The sequence below is a fragment of the Glossina fuscipes genome, unplaced genomic scaffold, assembly GCF_014805625.2.
Source record: "Glossina fuscipes isolate IAEA_lab_2018 unplaced genomic scaffold, Yale_Gfus_2 0, whole genome shotgun sequence".
Lineage (NCBI taxonomy): Eukaryota > Metazoa > Arthropoda > Insecta > Diptera > Glossinidae > Glossina > Glossina fuscipes.
This window is the reverse complement of record NW_023998414.1, coordinates 10,856,475-10,876,454: the sequence shown is the minus strand read 5'-3', so window position 1 is coordinate 10,876,454 and position 19,980 is coordinate 10,856,475. Positions and strand designations below refer to the sequence as shown.

General features: G+C 31.9%; 1 protein-coding gene across 11 annotated transcripts in view; it reads left to right on the top strand.

The window, feature by feature from the left end:
- The window catches only part of LOC119644683 (proton channel OtopLc), a 76,790-nt gene that overhangs the window by 33,011 nt on the left and 23,799 nt on the right, over window positions 1-19,980 (top strand). For 8 of the 11 annotated variants that reach the window (XM_038044367.1, XM_038044372.1, XM_038044375.1 and 5 more), the window contains one exon: window positions 3,293-3,426. In XM_038044367.1, the coding sequence (XP_037900295.1) occupies window positions 3,293-3,426 (134 nt within the window). Of the gene's footprint in view, window positions 1-3,292; window positions 3,427-4,106; window positions 4,188-15,242; window positions 15,505-19,980 lie in introns of those variants that run through there. The other 3 variants (XM_038044368.1, XM_038044373.1, XM_038044374.1) reach the window with 3 other exon arrangements.

Here is a 19,980-nt window from a genome sequence, read left to right as displayed (position 1 = left end):
GTTATATATTATATATACATATATATATATATATATATATATGCATGTTTTTCTTATTAATGACTGATAGAGTTACTTAACTATTCTTGAGTTCGCCGAAGACTTTGACTTTGTGTTTCATTTTAGTAGACAATGTACTTCTTAAGTGTAAATAACTCCCTCCCTCCACATAGAGACTTTAGCGTGAAAATTTGAAAATGTTTGAAAATTTCTTTCTATATACATATATATATATATATATATATATATACATATGTCAAACGGCTCTAAATGTGAGGATAGCACTGAGCATTGCGATATCGCAAAATTCCTGAGCAATATTATAGGGGAAATGAATTGGCTGCACGTTGCACTCTACGCGCCGTAGGCATTAATCGATATGCTGCTAAGAGAAGTTGCTTAACTTAAAGCCTAACATGGTTTTGAAGACCAAATCTTACAGCGATATTATCGATTATGACTGGAATGTATTTCGTCGGCCTCTACGGCTATACCTATTCGGTGCAATGGTCTGTACATATGCAGAAAATCAAAAAGACTGGTTTACTACCTTTTTCCCCATCTACTTTCGCAATTCTTGACCATCACACATTTTGAGAAATGAATTCTTTTTGAACGTTTGCTCATTCAAAAAAAAAAAAAAAAATTGCTAATCGTGTTTGCTTAGCTTGTTCAAGCTGTAGTAGGCTTATTTCAAATATTTGAAAAACATGTAGGAAACTGTATTATGAAATATTTCAATATTTGTAAAAACAAAATCAAAAATTTTTGAAAATAGACTACCGTAGTGCACGTTTTCAATTTCAATTTTTGTTTACTTCTGTATAAACAAAGTTTATATGTAAATAAGTATATTTTTATATTCACATATAATGCGGCTTTGAAAGCACATTTTGTGATCTGTTGAGGGGTGTTTTTTCTTTCCTATCTTTTAAAAGAAAACAGACAAATTCGCTTCAAGGCGAATGTGCGATACCCAGCACCCATGCATAAGTTTGAATATTTCCCGAATGCAATGCTCAAATTTGCTTCATTCATTTTTATAACGTATTATGTGGTCGTGTCAGTTGAGTAATTTTGAAAGACACAACTCTTTCTTATGGCGATTCGTACGCGGTTATTGAAAGGCACAGAACAAATTATTTGAAGCACGATGCAGGACCGCAGCCGCAACTCAGTCGTTTGTACTAAGACGGAGCAACGTATACGCTTGACTACCTCCAATATAATTCGAATATATATATCGTCTGAACAATATGCAACGTTACCAGTCTATGTCGGTTCTGCGTGGAGCGACTTAAACGTCTTAGTACATTTTTCGGCGCTGCGTATATTTCGTCACGCCGAACACAACGTAGCGTTGCTCTGTGTCAGACAAAAGGTAGTCGAATTTGCGAGCAACTTTAAGTTAAAAGGCGACAAACGTGACCGGATACAATGAACTTTTTAACTCGCGTTACGGATTGTCCATGAATAATATTTGCTACATTATGGGGTTACTTACAAGAGACTTAATATTGTGAAACAATTTTCAAGTGTGGCTAGTAAACAACAGTAGGAATATTACTAATGAGCACGGTCGACCAGAAAGACACCCTACACCATTCATTAATATTTTGTGATAATACACCATGACAGCATACTTTTCAAGAAAGCCCTTTTATTAGACTATGTCGCCATAGAAGGACTTCCCCTTCACGAGTGCCTTTATATAAGTCAAGGTCTAAGAAATGGACCTATATGATTCAAATTCCTTTGGACCAATATTCATTATATATTATTAAAAATTAGACCTTTTAGACGTAAAGGGTTGAATATTTCATGAGAATCCCTGTGTGCGATGATGCCCAATAAATAGGCCTACTTGATCCAAATTGGATATCCTCACGTGCTCTTACAAAACAATTTTCATTATTAAATAACAAAAATTATACATTATTTGCCATATAAAAGTGCATATTTGTCATTAGAACTCTAGTATGAGATACGAAGCACAAAATAGACCTACATGGTCCAACTACGATGAGGATGATTCTTTTCTTAAGTTACTATTACGAACCAGGAATTTTGAAAATTAAGTCGTTAGGAGTCAAAAAATTTCTCCATCCGACCCCAATTTTTCATGTTAATTTAGAATTCCAAAATACTATGACTGAATGACCTTTATCTCGAAATACTGAATATTCTCAATAGTTCCTCATATAAATCTTCAATAAAATTTAGCCTTAGGTCAATGTACAAAATTTTGCAATGGAAATGGATAGGTACCAGAGAGATAGACGGACATATGGACAGACAGGCTTAAATATATTCAGAAAATAATTTTGAATCGATCAGTATAATAAATGGTGAATCTATCTCAAATCTTTTTGAATGTTGTGTAGGGTGCAATAAAGCGATTGGTGGTAAGAAATAAATGTGTTAGAATACAGATTTAGAAAGATGTGTATACAAAAGATCGCGGTCTAAGATAGTCTAACAACGGCTTAACAGATACATCAACAGAGAGAGAGAGATGGAAATGCGAGTAAAACTAATAAAATATGACATAAGACAACAGAAAGATACGAGCGAAACGAAGAGATGACGAACTCGTTAAAACGAAAAAGATCAACAGATAGAAGATATAGATAAAGAAAAGTAATAAATATTCATGCAGACCGATTGGGAGAAGATACGACCAGCCACGGGTACATATTGAGAATGGAAAGTTGAATAATCAGGTGAAGACAAAAAAGATATGGAGCCATCGAATGAACAGAACGATTAAAAAGAAAATAGCTAATCAGGGACTTGGTGCGATGGAATTTAAAGCTGACTGTGAAATTGTATAAATTTTGCACGGCGTCCGGTCGTGATGTGGTGAAATGAAAGAACAAACGTATATAGTGTACGATCTTTTGTGAGGTGTTGGGTATAAAATAAGCCCTTAAAGATTTTTCAATAAAATTAATTGCTAAACATTCTTTTAATTCTATTTTCTTTTTTGGTTATTTTTTGTATTTTTTTTTGTATATATATATATATATTTTTCTTTTTTGTTTATCTTTCTTCTAATCCCATAAACCATCAATTTCATCGCACGAACACCCACATGTATACACAAACTCATTACAATTTGTAAACGATCGCATAAAACAAAAAAAAAAAAAAAAAAAAAAAAAAAAAACCCATTTCATAAACGAACGCGTGAATGTTTAATTGAACGACTGAACCATTGAAATATTTATTATATTATTCTGTTTCGTAAATGTGGTTGTGATTAACCATATAAAACAAAAACAAATAATAGCTGCATGCGGATGGTTATCATACGAGTCCAGCACATCAAAGAACACCGCTGGTTCCAAGGGATCTGGGTGAGGATTTTAATTTGGATTTCGACGATGACTTCCCCATCGATGCTAAACGTCCCAAGAATGCCAAGTAAGTTAGACAGTTTTCGTTGCCTTATCAATTCCTAAAAGATTATAAAAAAATCCCGTAAAATAATCGCCCTTTACTGTCTCTTGCTGTCGGTTTTTTTATACTCCTTCCTATGTCTTTCTTATCTTATGATATGTAGTGCCGTGTAGCTTGTAGTGCGCTTTCTCCTCAATTTTTCCATATTTTTTTTTTTTTTTTTTTTTCTAATATATTTTAAAATTCGTTTCCCACCAAAAAAAAGAAGAGAGTTTGGCTAAAATTTTTAAAATCGCCTTCATTTTGACGCATCTCATCTGTTGTTCTCTGAAAGCTTTTTCTCCACCTCTGCTCTAATGAATTTCATATATGTTTTTAATTTTTTCCTTTTCTTTTTTTCGGCTTTTTCGGTTTTTTTTGTTTTGTATTTTTATTTTTTTTATTTTTGTTTTTGGTTTTTCAACTTTTCATACAATCTTACTAACCGTGTTTTGATCTGTTACTAAAGAAGAAAACAAAAAATGAATTTTTAAATTAAATTTCACCTGTGTTTAAAGTTTTCAATTAATTCTTCTTTTTTTTTTTTAATGTTGTTTGTTTTCTATTTTATTTATAACAAATACGTGATTGATTGGTTTTTTGTGATAAACACAAAAACAAAAACATCAAAAATCTTACAAACGTTAAAACCAAAAAACAATAAGTAACCATTCCAGCTCGTTATCGCAGCTTAATTCAACAACAGCAACAAGACCAACACCAGCACAGCCATCACCATTGAAAAGGTTGGCCAGAGAATTTCTTTGGGGTTATTTACACTAAGCTTAAAGAGTTTCCATTGGATTTCAAACAAATTTGAATTTTTAAAACAAACAAAAAATAATTTATATTTTATTTAGAAAATACATAAATTTATTTAAAACAATTTCACATATAAAAATTTGTTTAAGTGTTTTTCTGTTGTTCTCTAAAATTCTTTGTTTTGGTGCATGGTTTGTGTTTGTTTAGATGGCAATATTTCACACACTTTAGAGAATCGAAACACACACATATATATATATATATATATATATATTTTTTTTTTTTGTTATGTGTATGTAAAGCCACACTTTTACACCTTTACCTTTTTTGTATGCACTAAATACGTAAGCAGTGGGAAATCATTTTCCTGGCGTCATATTTTGATAAAAATTAGCAAAAATTAAAACGAAACGAAATTCGTTTTTTCAATTCATACATTGGGGGTATATTAATGTCATTGTTCGAATCGTTACGCTTAGGGACACGCACGAATAATCCTATAAAAGATATATATACTCGATCATGGCGATATTTCGAGTTGATTTTTTGATGGCTTTCCATCGACTCGTTGTAGCAACACAGCTCCGTCCGCCTGGTGCATCTATCTGTAACTGCTTAACGTTGAAAACCGTTTAGAGAATCAATTATATGCAGTCGGGCGACTAAAATGTAAGCGATGACCGCCTCCCTCTATTAAGTAGAACAATCGTACATAACTTTGTTAATCCACCAGATGTGAGAGACTGAATCGGTGGGAGATTCTCCCATCTGAGGAAGATGAAGGCAATCCTTAATATTATCAATACCTGACTGTTAGTTTGCGGTGACTACAGCCATTAAGAAACCACCCGTAGAGCTCTATCCGACATTCATGCACATTTCGACCACATAAGGGATATTTATTATTGCTTACGGGCTTTGTACAGTGCTTTAGTAAAAGATCGATAGATATTGATTGCAGATGTTGATTTTTTTCGTTCTTTCCTTCCTTCATATTTCAAACACACAAATTGCTACATATTAAGCTACATGAAATCTACAAATTTTCTATAAACTATGCGTCGATATTGATAACGTGCATGAAGTTTGAGTTTTACGTGCAGAAAGAACAGATGCACTTAGGTGAAACAAACATAAATCATGACAATTCATGAACAAATGCAGTCTTTGTAATGTTTTCTTCGATGCACAGTATTTCGGGATATCATTGGATATCATCGAAGATGAAATTTTCAAAAATTGCAAGAAATAAATTCATCTGAAAGGAACAACGCAGAAAGGTATAACATTTTTCATAGAAGTGTTAGAGTAGACCAGCTTGTCTTGATAACCATGAAAGCATCCAGTCCATGCAGACATATTAGTATGAATACTAAGGTGAACGATAAAGTCAATAACAGGATAAAGGCAACAAAAGCTCCCCCTGCAACAACAATATGTTCCGCAAAAACAAAAAAACCAAGCAAAGAAGAGTAGATTTGGTTTTTTTATTAGTTTGGCTAAAAAATTTCAACAAAAATGACTGGCAACGTTACATGTCCGGACTATGTGTGTCTGTTTTTGGCATTCGTAAAGCATAACTGCCTGCGAAAGTGAACAAACTGACGATAAAATAACTAAAAATTTTTAGGAATTTTTTTTTCGCATCGTATTTGAAAACAGAGTAGAAAATAGAAAAAAAAAAAAATTTTTATTTCAATCATATTACACCGGATTCATTTAGTTTTTCTCTTTTTTTTTTTTTTTTTTTGGTTTTCACAAATTGTTTCCTTGTGCTTCTCTTTATTTACTTTTGTTGCACTATGTCTACTGACAAGAATATAATTTTATTTGCAAACTTTTGTCATACGTTCATTGACATAGTAATCCTGGCAAACTTTCCTGGCTGGCACACTTGACTGAAATTATCGTTTATTTACATGGCAAGCCATGTGTGACATTTAAGAAAGAGTTTGGTAAAGAAAAAGAATTTCTTCTGTTTGGCTCCCTTTTGTTTTTGGATAATATGTGAATTATATCTGCAAGTACAACATTTAAAGTATTTAAAATAAATGCGGTATTTGAATAACTTTTTATTTAACTGAATAATGCATTTTTATCTCTCTTCGTCTGCTCTCTTGGATGACAGTTTATCGCAAAAAAGAATAGAGCTAATCTTGCTTGTAAATATCAACTCATTGTCAAAGTGTTTTATCTTATTTTTGTTATGAAGCTGAGTTGAATGACTTCAATAGTTCAACAAAATGCATATTTATCAAAATATCAAATAAGGAAACAATCCTTGCTCTAGTACGAATTTTTACGCCAGTGTTTTTTCCAATACTTTTCCAAGTATTTCTTATATGCGCTTTTTGCTATAGCGCTCTTTATTGCCTTAATCGTGGCATGAGCTCGTCCTTTCATCGATCTTTTCTGTTCTGGAAGCAGGAAAAAGTTGTAAAGACCCAGGCCAGGTGAATATGATAGCTAAGGCATCATTACGGTATTGTTTTTGGGCAAAAAATTACGAACAAGTAATGGCATGTGCGCTGGCGCATTAGTGTGATGCAACATCCATGACTGATTGTTCCAATAATTCGAACAATTCCGGAACGCCATAAGCTAAGCAACAATAGCCCGACATCCTTAGCAAATTCTCTAACTTCTTCTGATTAAACGATTCATTATAAAAGCTTCACTTATTCCACTTAGTCCACGACGGACTTTTAAACATTTTTGTTACTCAAAGCAGACAGCAGCAAGACTCATATTTCTGCGAGATTATCAAAAAAAAAAAAAATAAAAAAATTCGAAATGTTAATCACATTTCCAGACGATACGTTTAGTACATTTCCCTCAAATGCTTATTCGAGATTTATTCAAAAACACTCAATAATGTTAGATATTAAATGTTTACCCGTTTTTCCCCTAAATGCTTTTCATATTTTATTCGCTCATTTTCGAAAATATGGGTCGTTTTCCGGTTCTCGATATCGAATAAACTCGATTAAATCTTACGTGCAATTTATTCTAACGCATGTGAGCTCTTTCTGCACACAAGTACAAGCAGGCGGTTTTTAAACGAATATTTAATTGACAGATTTTCCGAAATAATTTTCTTGTCGGTATTTTTTCGGCGCGTATATGTAGACAGGTGAAGTCTACCTCTTTTCTTGAGTTTTCAATTGATCAGTGATGGCTTGTGCCAAGTTTCATGTTCGTGTGGCGGTTTCCAGTAGTTATGAGCGAAAATGACTCATGACCCAGGTGGAAAACATTGATAGTTTTAGTGTGAAATGCCCAATCATTCGATCCACTGATAGCCTGCTTATAAGGTGCCAGACACGTCTCTGGCTCCAAAGGATAATCTAAATCATCTGCACATTTTCTTTTCATTTTCATATTATCTGATATATATATATACATCAGGTACTTAACAATAACAACCAACAATTCCAGAAGGTGAACGAAAATGTCAGAATCTATCGTTTCTCGCTACATGAAATTAAGTGATACTATGCTTGCTTAAGATGATCTTTTAAGGGCACTTACTTGCTTTTACTTATAAACATTCAAATAAATGAATATAATAATTTGTTTGTATTATTATCGTTTCTTTTTCATTGTTTACTTTCGTCCTCTTCTTCTTTTTCTCATTTATTTGCATTTCCATTTATATTGTTATTCGCACGCTAATGATATTATAAAGTATTCTATTGTTTATGTCTCGATTCGATAGAAGTCGGGCTATATCAATGTACACAACGATACTAATGATAATGAACCGAGTCGAACCGAGTACACACTCGATATCATGAACCGTCCTGATCAAACCCTATTCTTCTCGAAATTGAAATAAAATTTGTGTTTATAGATTTGAATCGTGTTTCACATGACACGCATTTCTGGCTTCAACACACAGATTAAGACCAGAACAACCGATTATAAAGCACGTGATGTTCAAAAATTATTTTGGTGGCTTTTACTTTGTTTTGAGATACCGATGACATATACCTATTGTTACTAAAGGGATTATTTCGATCATCTATTACGGTCGACTTACCGTAGTCGTAAAAGCGAACCTAAGGAGTTGATAGTTAACGTAGTTATTCCTCGTTCGATTAAGTTTTCAGAGATGGATAATTGGACATGATCTGTTCGTGAGCCTTTATGAAGGCAACCATTTTTTAAATCGTGGCTTTTAAAACGGTCAAGGAATGTTTGTGTTAAATTTTAGCTTCCCGTCAGCACGATTGCGACTGTAGTAACTCGACAAGAATAGGAAATCGAAATGATTCCTTCTAATAGAGACAGGGTATATGCGAAACATCGATAGTTCTAGTGTTAACAAAAATAATATAATTTATAGACAACCGATTGTAGATAATCAATAATGATTATCTCTGTGAGTTATTAACTTGAAAGTACTTTATGTCGAGCCATTCATAATAGAGAAAATTGACTTAACTTAAATTCATCGCACGTAGACGCAGAATTTTAGATAGTAGGTGTATAACTGCCAAAACTACCCTTAAATTTTGAAATTATTTTAATTAAATTTTGTTTACAAATTTATAAAATGCGAGGTACTACTCGAGCACTGTAATGAGCATTATATAGTCTAGAGTGTTTATAATGAAAAATTATTCAATGGTGTTTGTAATTGCATTTAGGCAGCAAAGCAGCAGGCAAAATTTATGTACACGCACACATATATATATATATATATATCCTCATACATGTTTTGAGATTATACCGCATTCTTACTATGAGTTGTAGTGTAAGGATTAGATGGAACATTATTGTTGTTTTCATACAAGTCAACCATTTACTATATACGAATGTGTATCTGTTTTACTACGACGTTGGAAGTTTGCTACCATATATATATATATCTCGTTTATACCAGTAGAGTACGAAATGTCAAGATAAAGCAGACTAGAGAAAATGCCTTTACGATATAACACGAATTTGGTAAGCAAAACAAGGAATTACTCAAAAATTTCCGTTGTCATCATTTTGACAAGGATGAACGTAATATAAATGCAGTATTACTCACCACGGCTAGCAATAGAGAGGAGTTACATTAGTGCCATGTAAAATTCGTGTAAAAAGTTTTCTCTCGTTTCGAGAAAAAAAGGATTTTCGTTTTTTATTTTTAAACTTGTTGTTATATATAATATATAAGGTGTTTCGTGATACATTAGTAACATTATTAGGTTAGGTTATAGAGGCCGCTTTCATGCATACAATTGGACGATAACTATGCAACTTTTATTGGAATATGCCATACATGTGTATGAGTTTTTGTAAAGGACATCCCAAAAATTGTTGATTTCATTGGTCTGGTTTCTTTATTAATATGTCTACGTTGCACGGGGGGGTCACCGAGAAACGGATTTTATTATTTTCATATTCACCGTCGAACAATAATTGCACAGTAAATTTGTTATTTGTAGTACACTGAATGTGTATGAAAACAGTTTAACACTTACCGGTACAGCATGAGGGTATACTTACTTGATCAAAACGTTTGCAACACCCAATAGGAAACTTCGCAGGTCCTATGTATTAATATCGAAGTCAATTTACGCATTCCGCCGTTCGTACGAATGCCCCATATGTCCGCATGCCCATCTGTCTTTGTATGGTAAACGTTCCTCTGGTGGCAAAAATGAAAATATCGACTTCAAACTTGGCAAAAAACAGTCGCAATTCTTGAAAGCAAATTGGTATTTGAAATGGATTAAAGGGGTCAAGCGGCTTGCTTCCAATGCAACATAAACTGACAGCTGCTCTTACATATGTTCCAGTTTTTAATAAACTACAGGAGATCCAAGATAAAAACTTTCATGTATGTTCTACACAACTGGGCGAAAACTGGGCACACCTATCCGTTATTATAGAGACTCAAAATTTTAATTTTCAAGTTTTTTTAAGATAAAGAGGAGCAGGAGCGCAAAAGCTTCACTCATGCATTTTTTTTAATCAAAGATGCAAGTTGTCGGAGTTTGGCCATTAGGAATATTTCACTTGATGAGAGACCACCGTAATAGACACATTTTCAATTTTGAGATTTGTCCGTCCATTTGACTTTTATTAGCATTTTTGAACTGTTTTAAGAGATAATTGCTTACTTAGCTTGTATAAACTTGGTTCCATTCCGCGGATCGAGTTGAAAAATCTGGCATTGAAAGTTTCTTTATAGCTAAATAAAAGAAATAGCTTCCGAAATGTGAAAATATTTTTTTTTTTCTTGTTAATTTCTTCAGTGTTTAGATCTTCAGTCTTGGCACATATAGTTGTCAAAGTTTCTTAAAATGGGGCGTAGCCGATATTTTACATTGTTGATCTCATGCAGGAGGATCACCTATAAAATGTGCGTGGAACCATTTTATCAATGTATCTATTATAGTTTACAACTAATAAACAACACAAAAATCATCTCAGCAGTATTTTGAATATCTATTTCGCCCGATTTCGCCTATTTTTAATATCAATCTGCTTACAAGAATTTTCAATACTTATGACAAATTTGATGTCGATACCTTCATGTTTGCCAGAAAAAGATAATTTATCCTGAAAATAGCATAAAGGGACGGAAGGACATGCTTGAATCGTTTCAGAATTTGTTACTCATCACTTTATAGGGTGCCTACGGCATCTTTGTGGGTACAGGAAACTCTTTCAAAAAAATGAACATACCGCAGCTTTTGATGATGGATATAATTACCGAGCTGCGCCCACAAACGCATCGGCAATATCTTTTCAATGCAATTTACATTGATTATAAGTCTTGTGCGAATATTTTCTAATTTGAAAAATTTGGTTAAAATTCATCTATTGTACGGTATTAAAGGGGTAACTGTCACTGGAGCAGTCTAAAAAACGGGTTTTTGACAATTTCTCTCATATGGAAGGAAGCTTGGCAAAGTAATATTATTATTACATCCACTATGTATCCTTTTTAAATATCGCAAATTTATAAAAATATATTTATTTTTTGTCATAACTCTATAGGCCCAGCACCATAAAAAAGCCTTTTATTACCGTTTTTCAACGATTTCCTATTCGAAATCGCCTCTTTCGCTGGATTTGTTCAAAGCAGAAATCTACGGTTTACTCTCTATATATGTTAGGGAAGGAGGGAAGAAACGGCAGATACATAGAGAATTCCATAGACGATAATCATAATCAGTTCGAAAAACTTCACCACAAACATATAATTCGAAGCTTCGGAATCGCTATCGGCCTCATATCGAGCCAGAAGGTCGCTTTCGTGAAACTACTACCACTAATATATCTATGTATATATATATATACATATATATATGTATTTTTTTATGGGTCGTCTTTAAAAGAATATAAACACCATCCAAAGACATTCGATAGTGTCTTAGATGAGCTAAAAAGCAAGATATTAAGCTGCAATTTCCCCAGCAGAGATTCCTTTGAGACATGTATTCTTTTCGCAGGGCTTGCGAAAGATATTCAAAGTATGTGTTCAAAGTACCTGTTAAGCCAATGAAAAATAAAAAAAATAAAATATCCTTCCTGAAAAACGTACAGCGTAGTGTTACCCCTGAAAACGAATATAATCTTCTTGCTTGTTTGATTACGCATCGTTATGCATCAGAAGCTGATCGTCTATCCGATTCGTTTGGAACATGTTTATGTTAATGTTAGACTTTGACAGGCATAAAATTTTATCAAATTATTGCACGATTGCATATTGCATTGGCAATATAACCGGCAAATTTATAAATTATCGAAAATAAAATATGATTAGGCCGGTTGAAGAGATGATGAAGAGTGCTTTGATAAATTGGGAAAATGGTTTAGTCTTTACGTCTTCCCTTTGACTTGTTTTTGTTAATGTTTGTCTTGCAGTGGCTTAATTCGAAAATCATTAAAGAAAAGCACACGCTTACATTCGTACATTAATAATAAGGAAACAATAATATGGTGCGCTATTCAAAACAAAAACGTAAAATCCCATAGTAAACAACATAGATCCAGAGCGAAATACGAAAAAACACGAAAAAGACGACGTATAATGAAAAATATTGTCCTACTTTTTTAAGATGTAAAAAGCAAAATAAAAACAAAGCTGATTAACGTTGTTGTTGTTATTATAATTGTTGTTGTTATTGTTGTTGTTGTTCTTGTTGTATAAAAATATATACAAAGTATCTTAAAGATTTCCCCTTAAAACCGGTGGGTGTGCTTTAGATAGCTGTCTTTATTCAATATATAACATCTACGAAGTAAATGGAAAAGAGAAATGCGCATGCACATACATACGCGCTTACTGATTTAGAAAGGATGCTGCTGCTGTTGCTGCTGCTGCTGCTGATGCTCTCTGCGATCTAAAAAGGACCACTATTGGAGTCTGCATGTTATCGTTTATATGTATGTTTAATATTTTTCTAGGGGAAGTAAAGCTTTTATTCATTTATACTGTCTCTCTGACTTCGTAGAATTTCAGGGATTATTATCAGCCATCAGTTGTAGTTGGATAGGATATCGTTGTAGACTGAAACGTTTACAATAAACGGATGGCCAAACAAAAGGTAGCAACTGTGGAGAATATTCAATTTTTTTTTCCTTTTTTTTTTTTTTTTTTTTTTGTGTACACATAAGTACTACAGCATAAAGTGCAATTTGTCTATAAAAAAATATGTGTATAACAAATGGAAAATATTTTCCAAAACAGTAAAAATAAATATATAGACAAGCATATAATATATTGGGAGAAGGCTGCAAAAAAAGTATATTGCAAAAATTATTTTACAAAAAACAACCGAATATTAAGTGAAAAAGTAACGATTCAAAAAGTAAAGGAAATAAATAGAAAGTCAATTAAACCATAAAAAAAAAAAAAAAAAAAAAAAAAAATACCTAGAATAAATATATTTTTAAGAGAATTTTTGAAATTTTTTTTGATAAACATAGAAAGAACTCCTGAATGAACAGAGTTATTAACATTTAATTAAAACAAAAAAAAAAAGAAAAAAAAAAGAAATAATAATAATTAAGAGCCTTTGAAAATGTGACTCCGGATATATAATTAAACTTTGTGGTCTTTTTTATATATCGTTCGCAAAATACCTCACTTAGCTTAATCTTACAAACACACACAGTGTTTGATGAAGCTTAACTAAAATTTGGGGCTAATTAGTTCTTCTTTATATTATGAGATAGATAGAGATTTTCTTACGGTCTGTGCGTTGTTTATGAATCTATTCGTATTCAGCATTCGTACTACAACACTGCGTGCATTTTATTATATATATATGTATTAGAATTTTGTGTCTATACAACACACAGCACAAACACCCGCCCCTTAGACAGTTACCATTGTATTTTATTGTGGTATGGTCAGTGCTCGAATACAATATATGTTTAAATATATATATATATTTGTATGTATATATATTTAATACTTACCTTTTGTAAAAGAAATTTGATGAGTGTCATTCTCCCCTGTAGGGTTACCAATGCATTTCTTTATATTTACGATTTTATTAGCATTTTTTTTTTTTATTATTTATTTATTTATTTATTTATTTATTTTTTTTTTTGTACCTTCGTTAAGAAAATTTTGATACCCACATATATATGGTATGTAATAGATAGAGAAAAATATTGTCTGTTGTATATCTCTATAAAGAAGGAGGAGGTCAGTAGGTCGACCCAAAATAAGTATGCATACAAAGCTACATTGTAAAGCGAAAGCAAATTTTAATGAAGAGATTTCTCTTGTTCAGTTTATGTGCAGAAAAAAAAAAAAAAAAATTTCATTATCCCATCAAAGATGAAAGATTTCAACGACTAAAGAGTAATCAAGATATAAATTTTTTTTTTTTCTTTTTTTGAAGATGCTAGTCACTTTATTTTACTACAGTTCAGATAGGTTTAGCCTTGGAATGGAATAGCCTCACAAAATAAGCATGAAATAATCACAAGTTAAACCTAAACTTTCCATAATCTATATCTACCTTACAAAGCAAAAGAAATCTTAGAAAAGTTTTTAATATATATTGAAATGCCTGAATACAACGTGACTTGAAAGTCTTTTCTTAAACGTGTTAAGTGAATGAAAATGTATTTTTGCTGCACAATTCTAATAGATAGTCTTATCTTAGATCTTATTTAGAAATTTTATCTATTCTTAATTCTATACAGGCAATATGATGTAAACATTGTATCCTATTTGGGGCTATTCGGCTAAATAACTTTAATACATTATATATCCGGTAGTGTAAAGTATATTCTGAAGTGTGACTTTATCTATACTTGCTTATACCTATACAGATAGATACGCGTACCATATGAGTGCAAGAAAGTTGTCTAACTGCTTGGTCCAGAGTCAAAAGTCTGCATCAGTTGAACAAAAAACTTACTATCAATAACAATTTAAAATACTTTTATAAATTATTGAGAAACAATTTTCAAATCTCATAACAGCAGATGTTTGAATATCGTAATAGAATTTTGCATTCGCTTCAAATTGTTTTCAAAGTGGGGTCTTTTAAACACTTCAAAGAATGCAACAAATATCTGGACATATGGGCGGGCAAACTTAAACTTCTTTTCATCAACCTTAGCGCTGCTTAAAAAGAAACAAAAAAAAAAAAAGAAAAAAACAAAAAACAAAATTGAGTAATAGTCTAAGTTATTTCTAAAAGATATTCCAAACAGCCCAATGTATTTGAAAACTTTCTCAAAATTTATGTAAAATATAAATAAATTAAATAATTTTTAGTCCTAAATGTTTGAGACAACGAAGTAACTTAAATGCCAACGTTAAACGTCCCTTTTGGAAACAATAATTTAAAAAATACAAAATCTAAAGTGTTTTAAATTAAAACCATGTAAACAGAAAGAAAACTAAAGAAAAAAAAAAAATAAATAAAATAAATAAATAAATAAAAACCACAAAAGGATTAAAACCCCCCCAAAAAAAAAAAAACTAATATAAACTGACTTTGTACACACAAGCGTTACGCTTGAAACTGATTTTAATAAAATTAAGGAAAGAAAAAGAAAAAAAAAAAAAAAAAAAAGAAAGAAACGAAACGAAACAAACAAACAAGAAGTAAGAAAGACAAAATAAATTTGCAAAAATTCACTAAAAATTGCCGACATGGGTGGCGGTGAAGTGAAAGTAGCGACAGTTGATGTTGAAAGTGGCGATAACATGGCAACCTTGCCAGTATCACGCTCTCATACAACCACCAGCAACGATAGTGCTGAGAAGAACAATGCTGCTAATAAAGAAATGGAGTTAAAAAATGTTGTACCCCAACCACTACAAAGGTTAATAATAATATAGTTTTTTTTTTTTTTTTTTTTTTTTCCTTCTTAACTCTTTATCAAATTTTTTATTATTATTTGATTTTTTATATTATTACAATATCTATGATATGTTTAATAAACAAACTAACTAATGGACCGTAATATTCGAACAGTTCATTGCATTGCTTATAACTTTGTTTATGTTCTTGCAGACAGAGATTGGCTTAATGCCAAACTGTCTGCCGTATCGCGTATTAAGGACACAAAACAATGCATTGTAATAAAACTTAAAGGAACGATAGACGGCTAGTCGCCTTGATCACAAATAGAAGTGCTATTGGGTGTAAAAGGCTTTCAGTAAACGATATATGATAATTTTATTTTCCATTACTGTTAAAAAATAATCTAAATATTTATATTTAGGAATTTGTTTTCAAAAGGCAGATTACAAATAAATATATCTTGAATGAGATAATAGATTGACTCACTTAAACAATACACTTAACTTGATACACTTAAACTTTCATCAAATGTAAGAGAAAACGAAAAAAAAAAAAAACCTCAAGAAAATAAAAAAGAAAGGAAAGATTAGGAAATACATTCACTATCGGGACATAGATCCGAGTGGCGACCGAATCCCCACATCACTGCAAACACGCAGAAACTTGGCAATAGAAAACTTCCATCCAACTTCGTTCCATCCATAGATTGTAGGAAGCTTTGATGGTCACCAGTTAGTTTAAATAAGACACATGTAGATCTCGCATATTGCAGAGAGTACCTTAGATAGAGTTTAAAGAGTTTAACATTGAGATCAAGTTAAAGATATTATTTATATTTTTGCACGGGCACCTAAATCAACCTTATGACAAGAAAGTTTCCAAAAGAGCGATTAGGAACATTGAAGTTTCTCTTGTTTAACACTGCCGGCGAGTCAATAGTACCATATTACCATTACCAACTTAGCTAAGTAGCAAAAAGCATGTGTAAATCTCCGTCTCTTTGATCAAGGGCAGTCTTATTTCATAACTGCATGCTGTTCGAAAAGCTCATTGAAAAATTTTGAAATCATTTGCCAAACCTTAGCTGAACAATGATAATCATCATCGGTTTGAAGGAAAAAGATACATAAAGAGTTTAAACAAAGGCCCAATTGCTTTATCAATTTATTTATTTGTCTTTCTCAGCAAATATAAACCCCGATTGTGTTATCAAGCATTCTGTCTTAAAACAATGATCGATGGTCATAATGATCGAAAAAAAAAAAATGCTTTAATATAAAAATTAGATGGATTTGTTAGGAATTAATATGTTAGGATAGAAATATATTTTCTACCTTTTATCGGAACGTCTACTTATAGGCGTAAAGTAGAAAAAATTCTATTGCCCACTTTTAAGCGGTTATATAATATTTTTTGCTTGTTTGTGGGCGTTTATTTTGGCAGTGACTGTATAAATACATATTTATAGAATTCTTTTAGTTATACGTATACAAAATTCTTGTAGGTATTTACACTCGACATATGGCTACTGATTCTTCACTGAATTGAGTTGGACTCACCTTTGATCATCAAAATCATTTCGAAATCATTCTCTGAACTAAGATTTAAGACCATTTATCCGTCTATTTGTCTAATGTCCGTTCGTGATTTTCTATTTTATTTTGTTTCTTGTAAACGAGCATCTTTTCCCCAAAAGAAGCGAGCCTTTCTCGGATAATATTTACCTTCATTGGCCGGATAATGTCCTATTAAGGAAAAAGCGTTTCGTGCAAAAATAATGTACATATATTAATATTATTGCGCTTACGTTGAAGAAAACTAATATGTTGGGAGCACTCGATTTTGATCGGATTACATTTAAACCCAGTCTCATTGCATAAGCTAAACCAAAAGTTGACTACTATCGGAAAACTTAAATTGCTTCAATCATAAATTATCGACGCGGAAAAACCCTCTCGGAACGAATGGACTCTTATGTAGAGAGTTCTTAGACTTGGACTATGTGATTTTTTCGCGAATTCATCTTGTTCTCTTATGTTTACTAAGTTCCGTTGAGATTTCGTCTAATGAGATAAACATTAAAGTTTTTATTTTAATAAATTTTTAAAATATGTTTAAGGAGATCTCCTTAAATGAGATTTTAACGCAAACTGTTTGCTGCAAAGACTCATCCATCGTCTCTTCATATTTTATATGAAAGATTTTTTTATTTATTTTGCATATAAAATGTAAAAGTGAATAAACTTTACAAGAATCTTTTATGAAAAGTGAGGGAAAAACTGATTGAGAATGTATACATATATATATATATATATATATACATTTGCACATTTGTAAATGTGTTAGATTCAATGAAATGTACACATATTTAGGGAATGTGTAAATCTCACACCAACGGTTTAACGTTCAGCGCTGAAACAAGAGATGGGAAAAATGAAAAATAAAAAAATAAAAAAGAAACCATTTATTTTATGTTGGATAATACAGGTGTATGTGTGTTCAAATGAATGAATGAATACGCAATGCAGTAAAGTGCACATTTTCTATGTATATAAACATTGAACCAAACGCGGCATGACAACAAACAATGAAAGCAGTTCTGGAAGTAGTAAGGGTGTTAAGAACCCTATGAGAATGCAAAGCGAAATAGTCGAAAACGAATTTCGAGTATACGTTACGAAACGTCAAATAGATTTCAAATTTGGAATGCATTTTTTAAATACTCTCATTACTAGCTTACAATGCGACAAGAAATGTCTCCATATAAAATCTAATTATTATTACACAGTTTTCAACATGTACAAACAAATATTATAACATATTTAATGCTTGCAACAAAGCAGAAAAATTCCCTTAATTGACGACATTTGATATTCAATTTTTCATATCGCGTCTTCAACGCATGTTGACGCAGTATCTTCGGGTAGCTGCAAAAACCATACATATTTATATATATACATATATGCTTCGGTTTGTTTATGTTTGAGTTTGTTGTAATTCGAAGAAGATCCAGGTACAGAGTTTGCCAATATTCGAAACTAATCGGTGGATTTTCGTAAAGAAAGAAAGAAAAGCATTGAAGACCTAAAGCTTTATTCAGCGTTTTAAGTGCATTCATATAAAAAATAAGAGAAACGTAAATTCCTAGTAGAGAATCTTTCGTTAAAAGTGATTCCTTTTGCAAAATTTGAAAAAAAAAAAAAAAATTAAACACCCTACGCCAATTCTTTTAATGGAATTATTCTAATGACTTTTCCAAATAAATCGTTGTATAGGGAGTTATCGGAAAAGTGGTTCGATCCGAAAAATTTTCACTAATTTTCCTCATCCTTAGGCGAAAACAGATCGAAGTACCAAGTTTCATGAAAATATAAAGGAATATATCAGAAAACAAGACAGACAGGCGGTCGGACGGATGGACACACACAAGATTTAAAACGATGGTTCTGATTTCTAGGTTAAATACTATAACATATAAACAAACTGACAGACAGATAAATAGATAAGCTTAATAAAAGGCGAGTCTAACTCAAGTCATTCTAAGTTTTGTGTACATCCTTCCAAAACTTAATATACTCCGTATAACAATTGATGCAGGATATGAGAGCAAGTGAACGTATCAAAATAAATTGTAGTCAAACTCTGAACAAAACATCGTTCGAGGCACACAATGGCTCCAATTGTAAACCGCTCAAAAGAGTTGGTTGCTTCTGAATGTTCACTTCCAAATGTTTCAAAGTGAAGAAGTTTCTGCTGAAGAAACAATGAACATTTCCCACTAAGCTGCCATTTTGGTAAAATTGATTTAATGATTTCAGAGCGTTCGGGAATCATAAGTCACTGCATAACAAAACCACAAATTTTTGCTGAATATTTTTACACCAGACGCAACAATTCTTCCAATTTCTCCATTTAATACACTTGTTCTGACGACAAATGATAAAAATTTAAGATCAAGTTTCATTTCGTCTTAATTTTTAATTGAAAAACACAAAAACGATTCCATTATTCCGATTAAATGCAAACGCATATCCTTTTTAAAAGATATTTGATAACATTTCTATAAGTTGCAAGCTTTTCGCTTGATGGGTCTTATAAAGTACAAGAAATAGCGAAAATACCTCCGGGACATGATTCATCTTGCGATGCTTGCAAATGTTGCATATGCAATGCTTAATTCGATGTAACGCCGTTAATTTAGTGAAACACTGACTGGCTAAAGAGAGTACTTTGAACAGGATGTAGGAAGGGAAAGTTAAGAACACATCATGTAAGTCAGCGGATTGCCTTAAGCTGTTAATTTCATACAAAGCAAGTTGATGAAAAACTAGTAATGAGACTGAAGAACAGACATGAAAATGCAAAAGAAAATAACACAATAGAACACAAGAAAAATATAAAAAAAAAAGGGGGAAAAATTGAAAGTTAATTTGTCACGTTTTTGTTATAAATAAAAAAAAAAAAAAAAAAAAAAAAAAAAAAAAAAAAAAAAAAA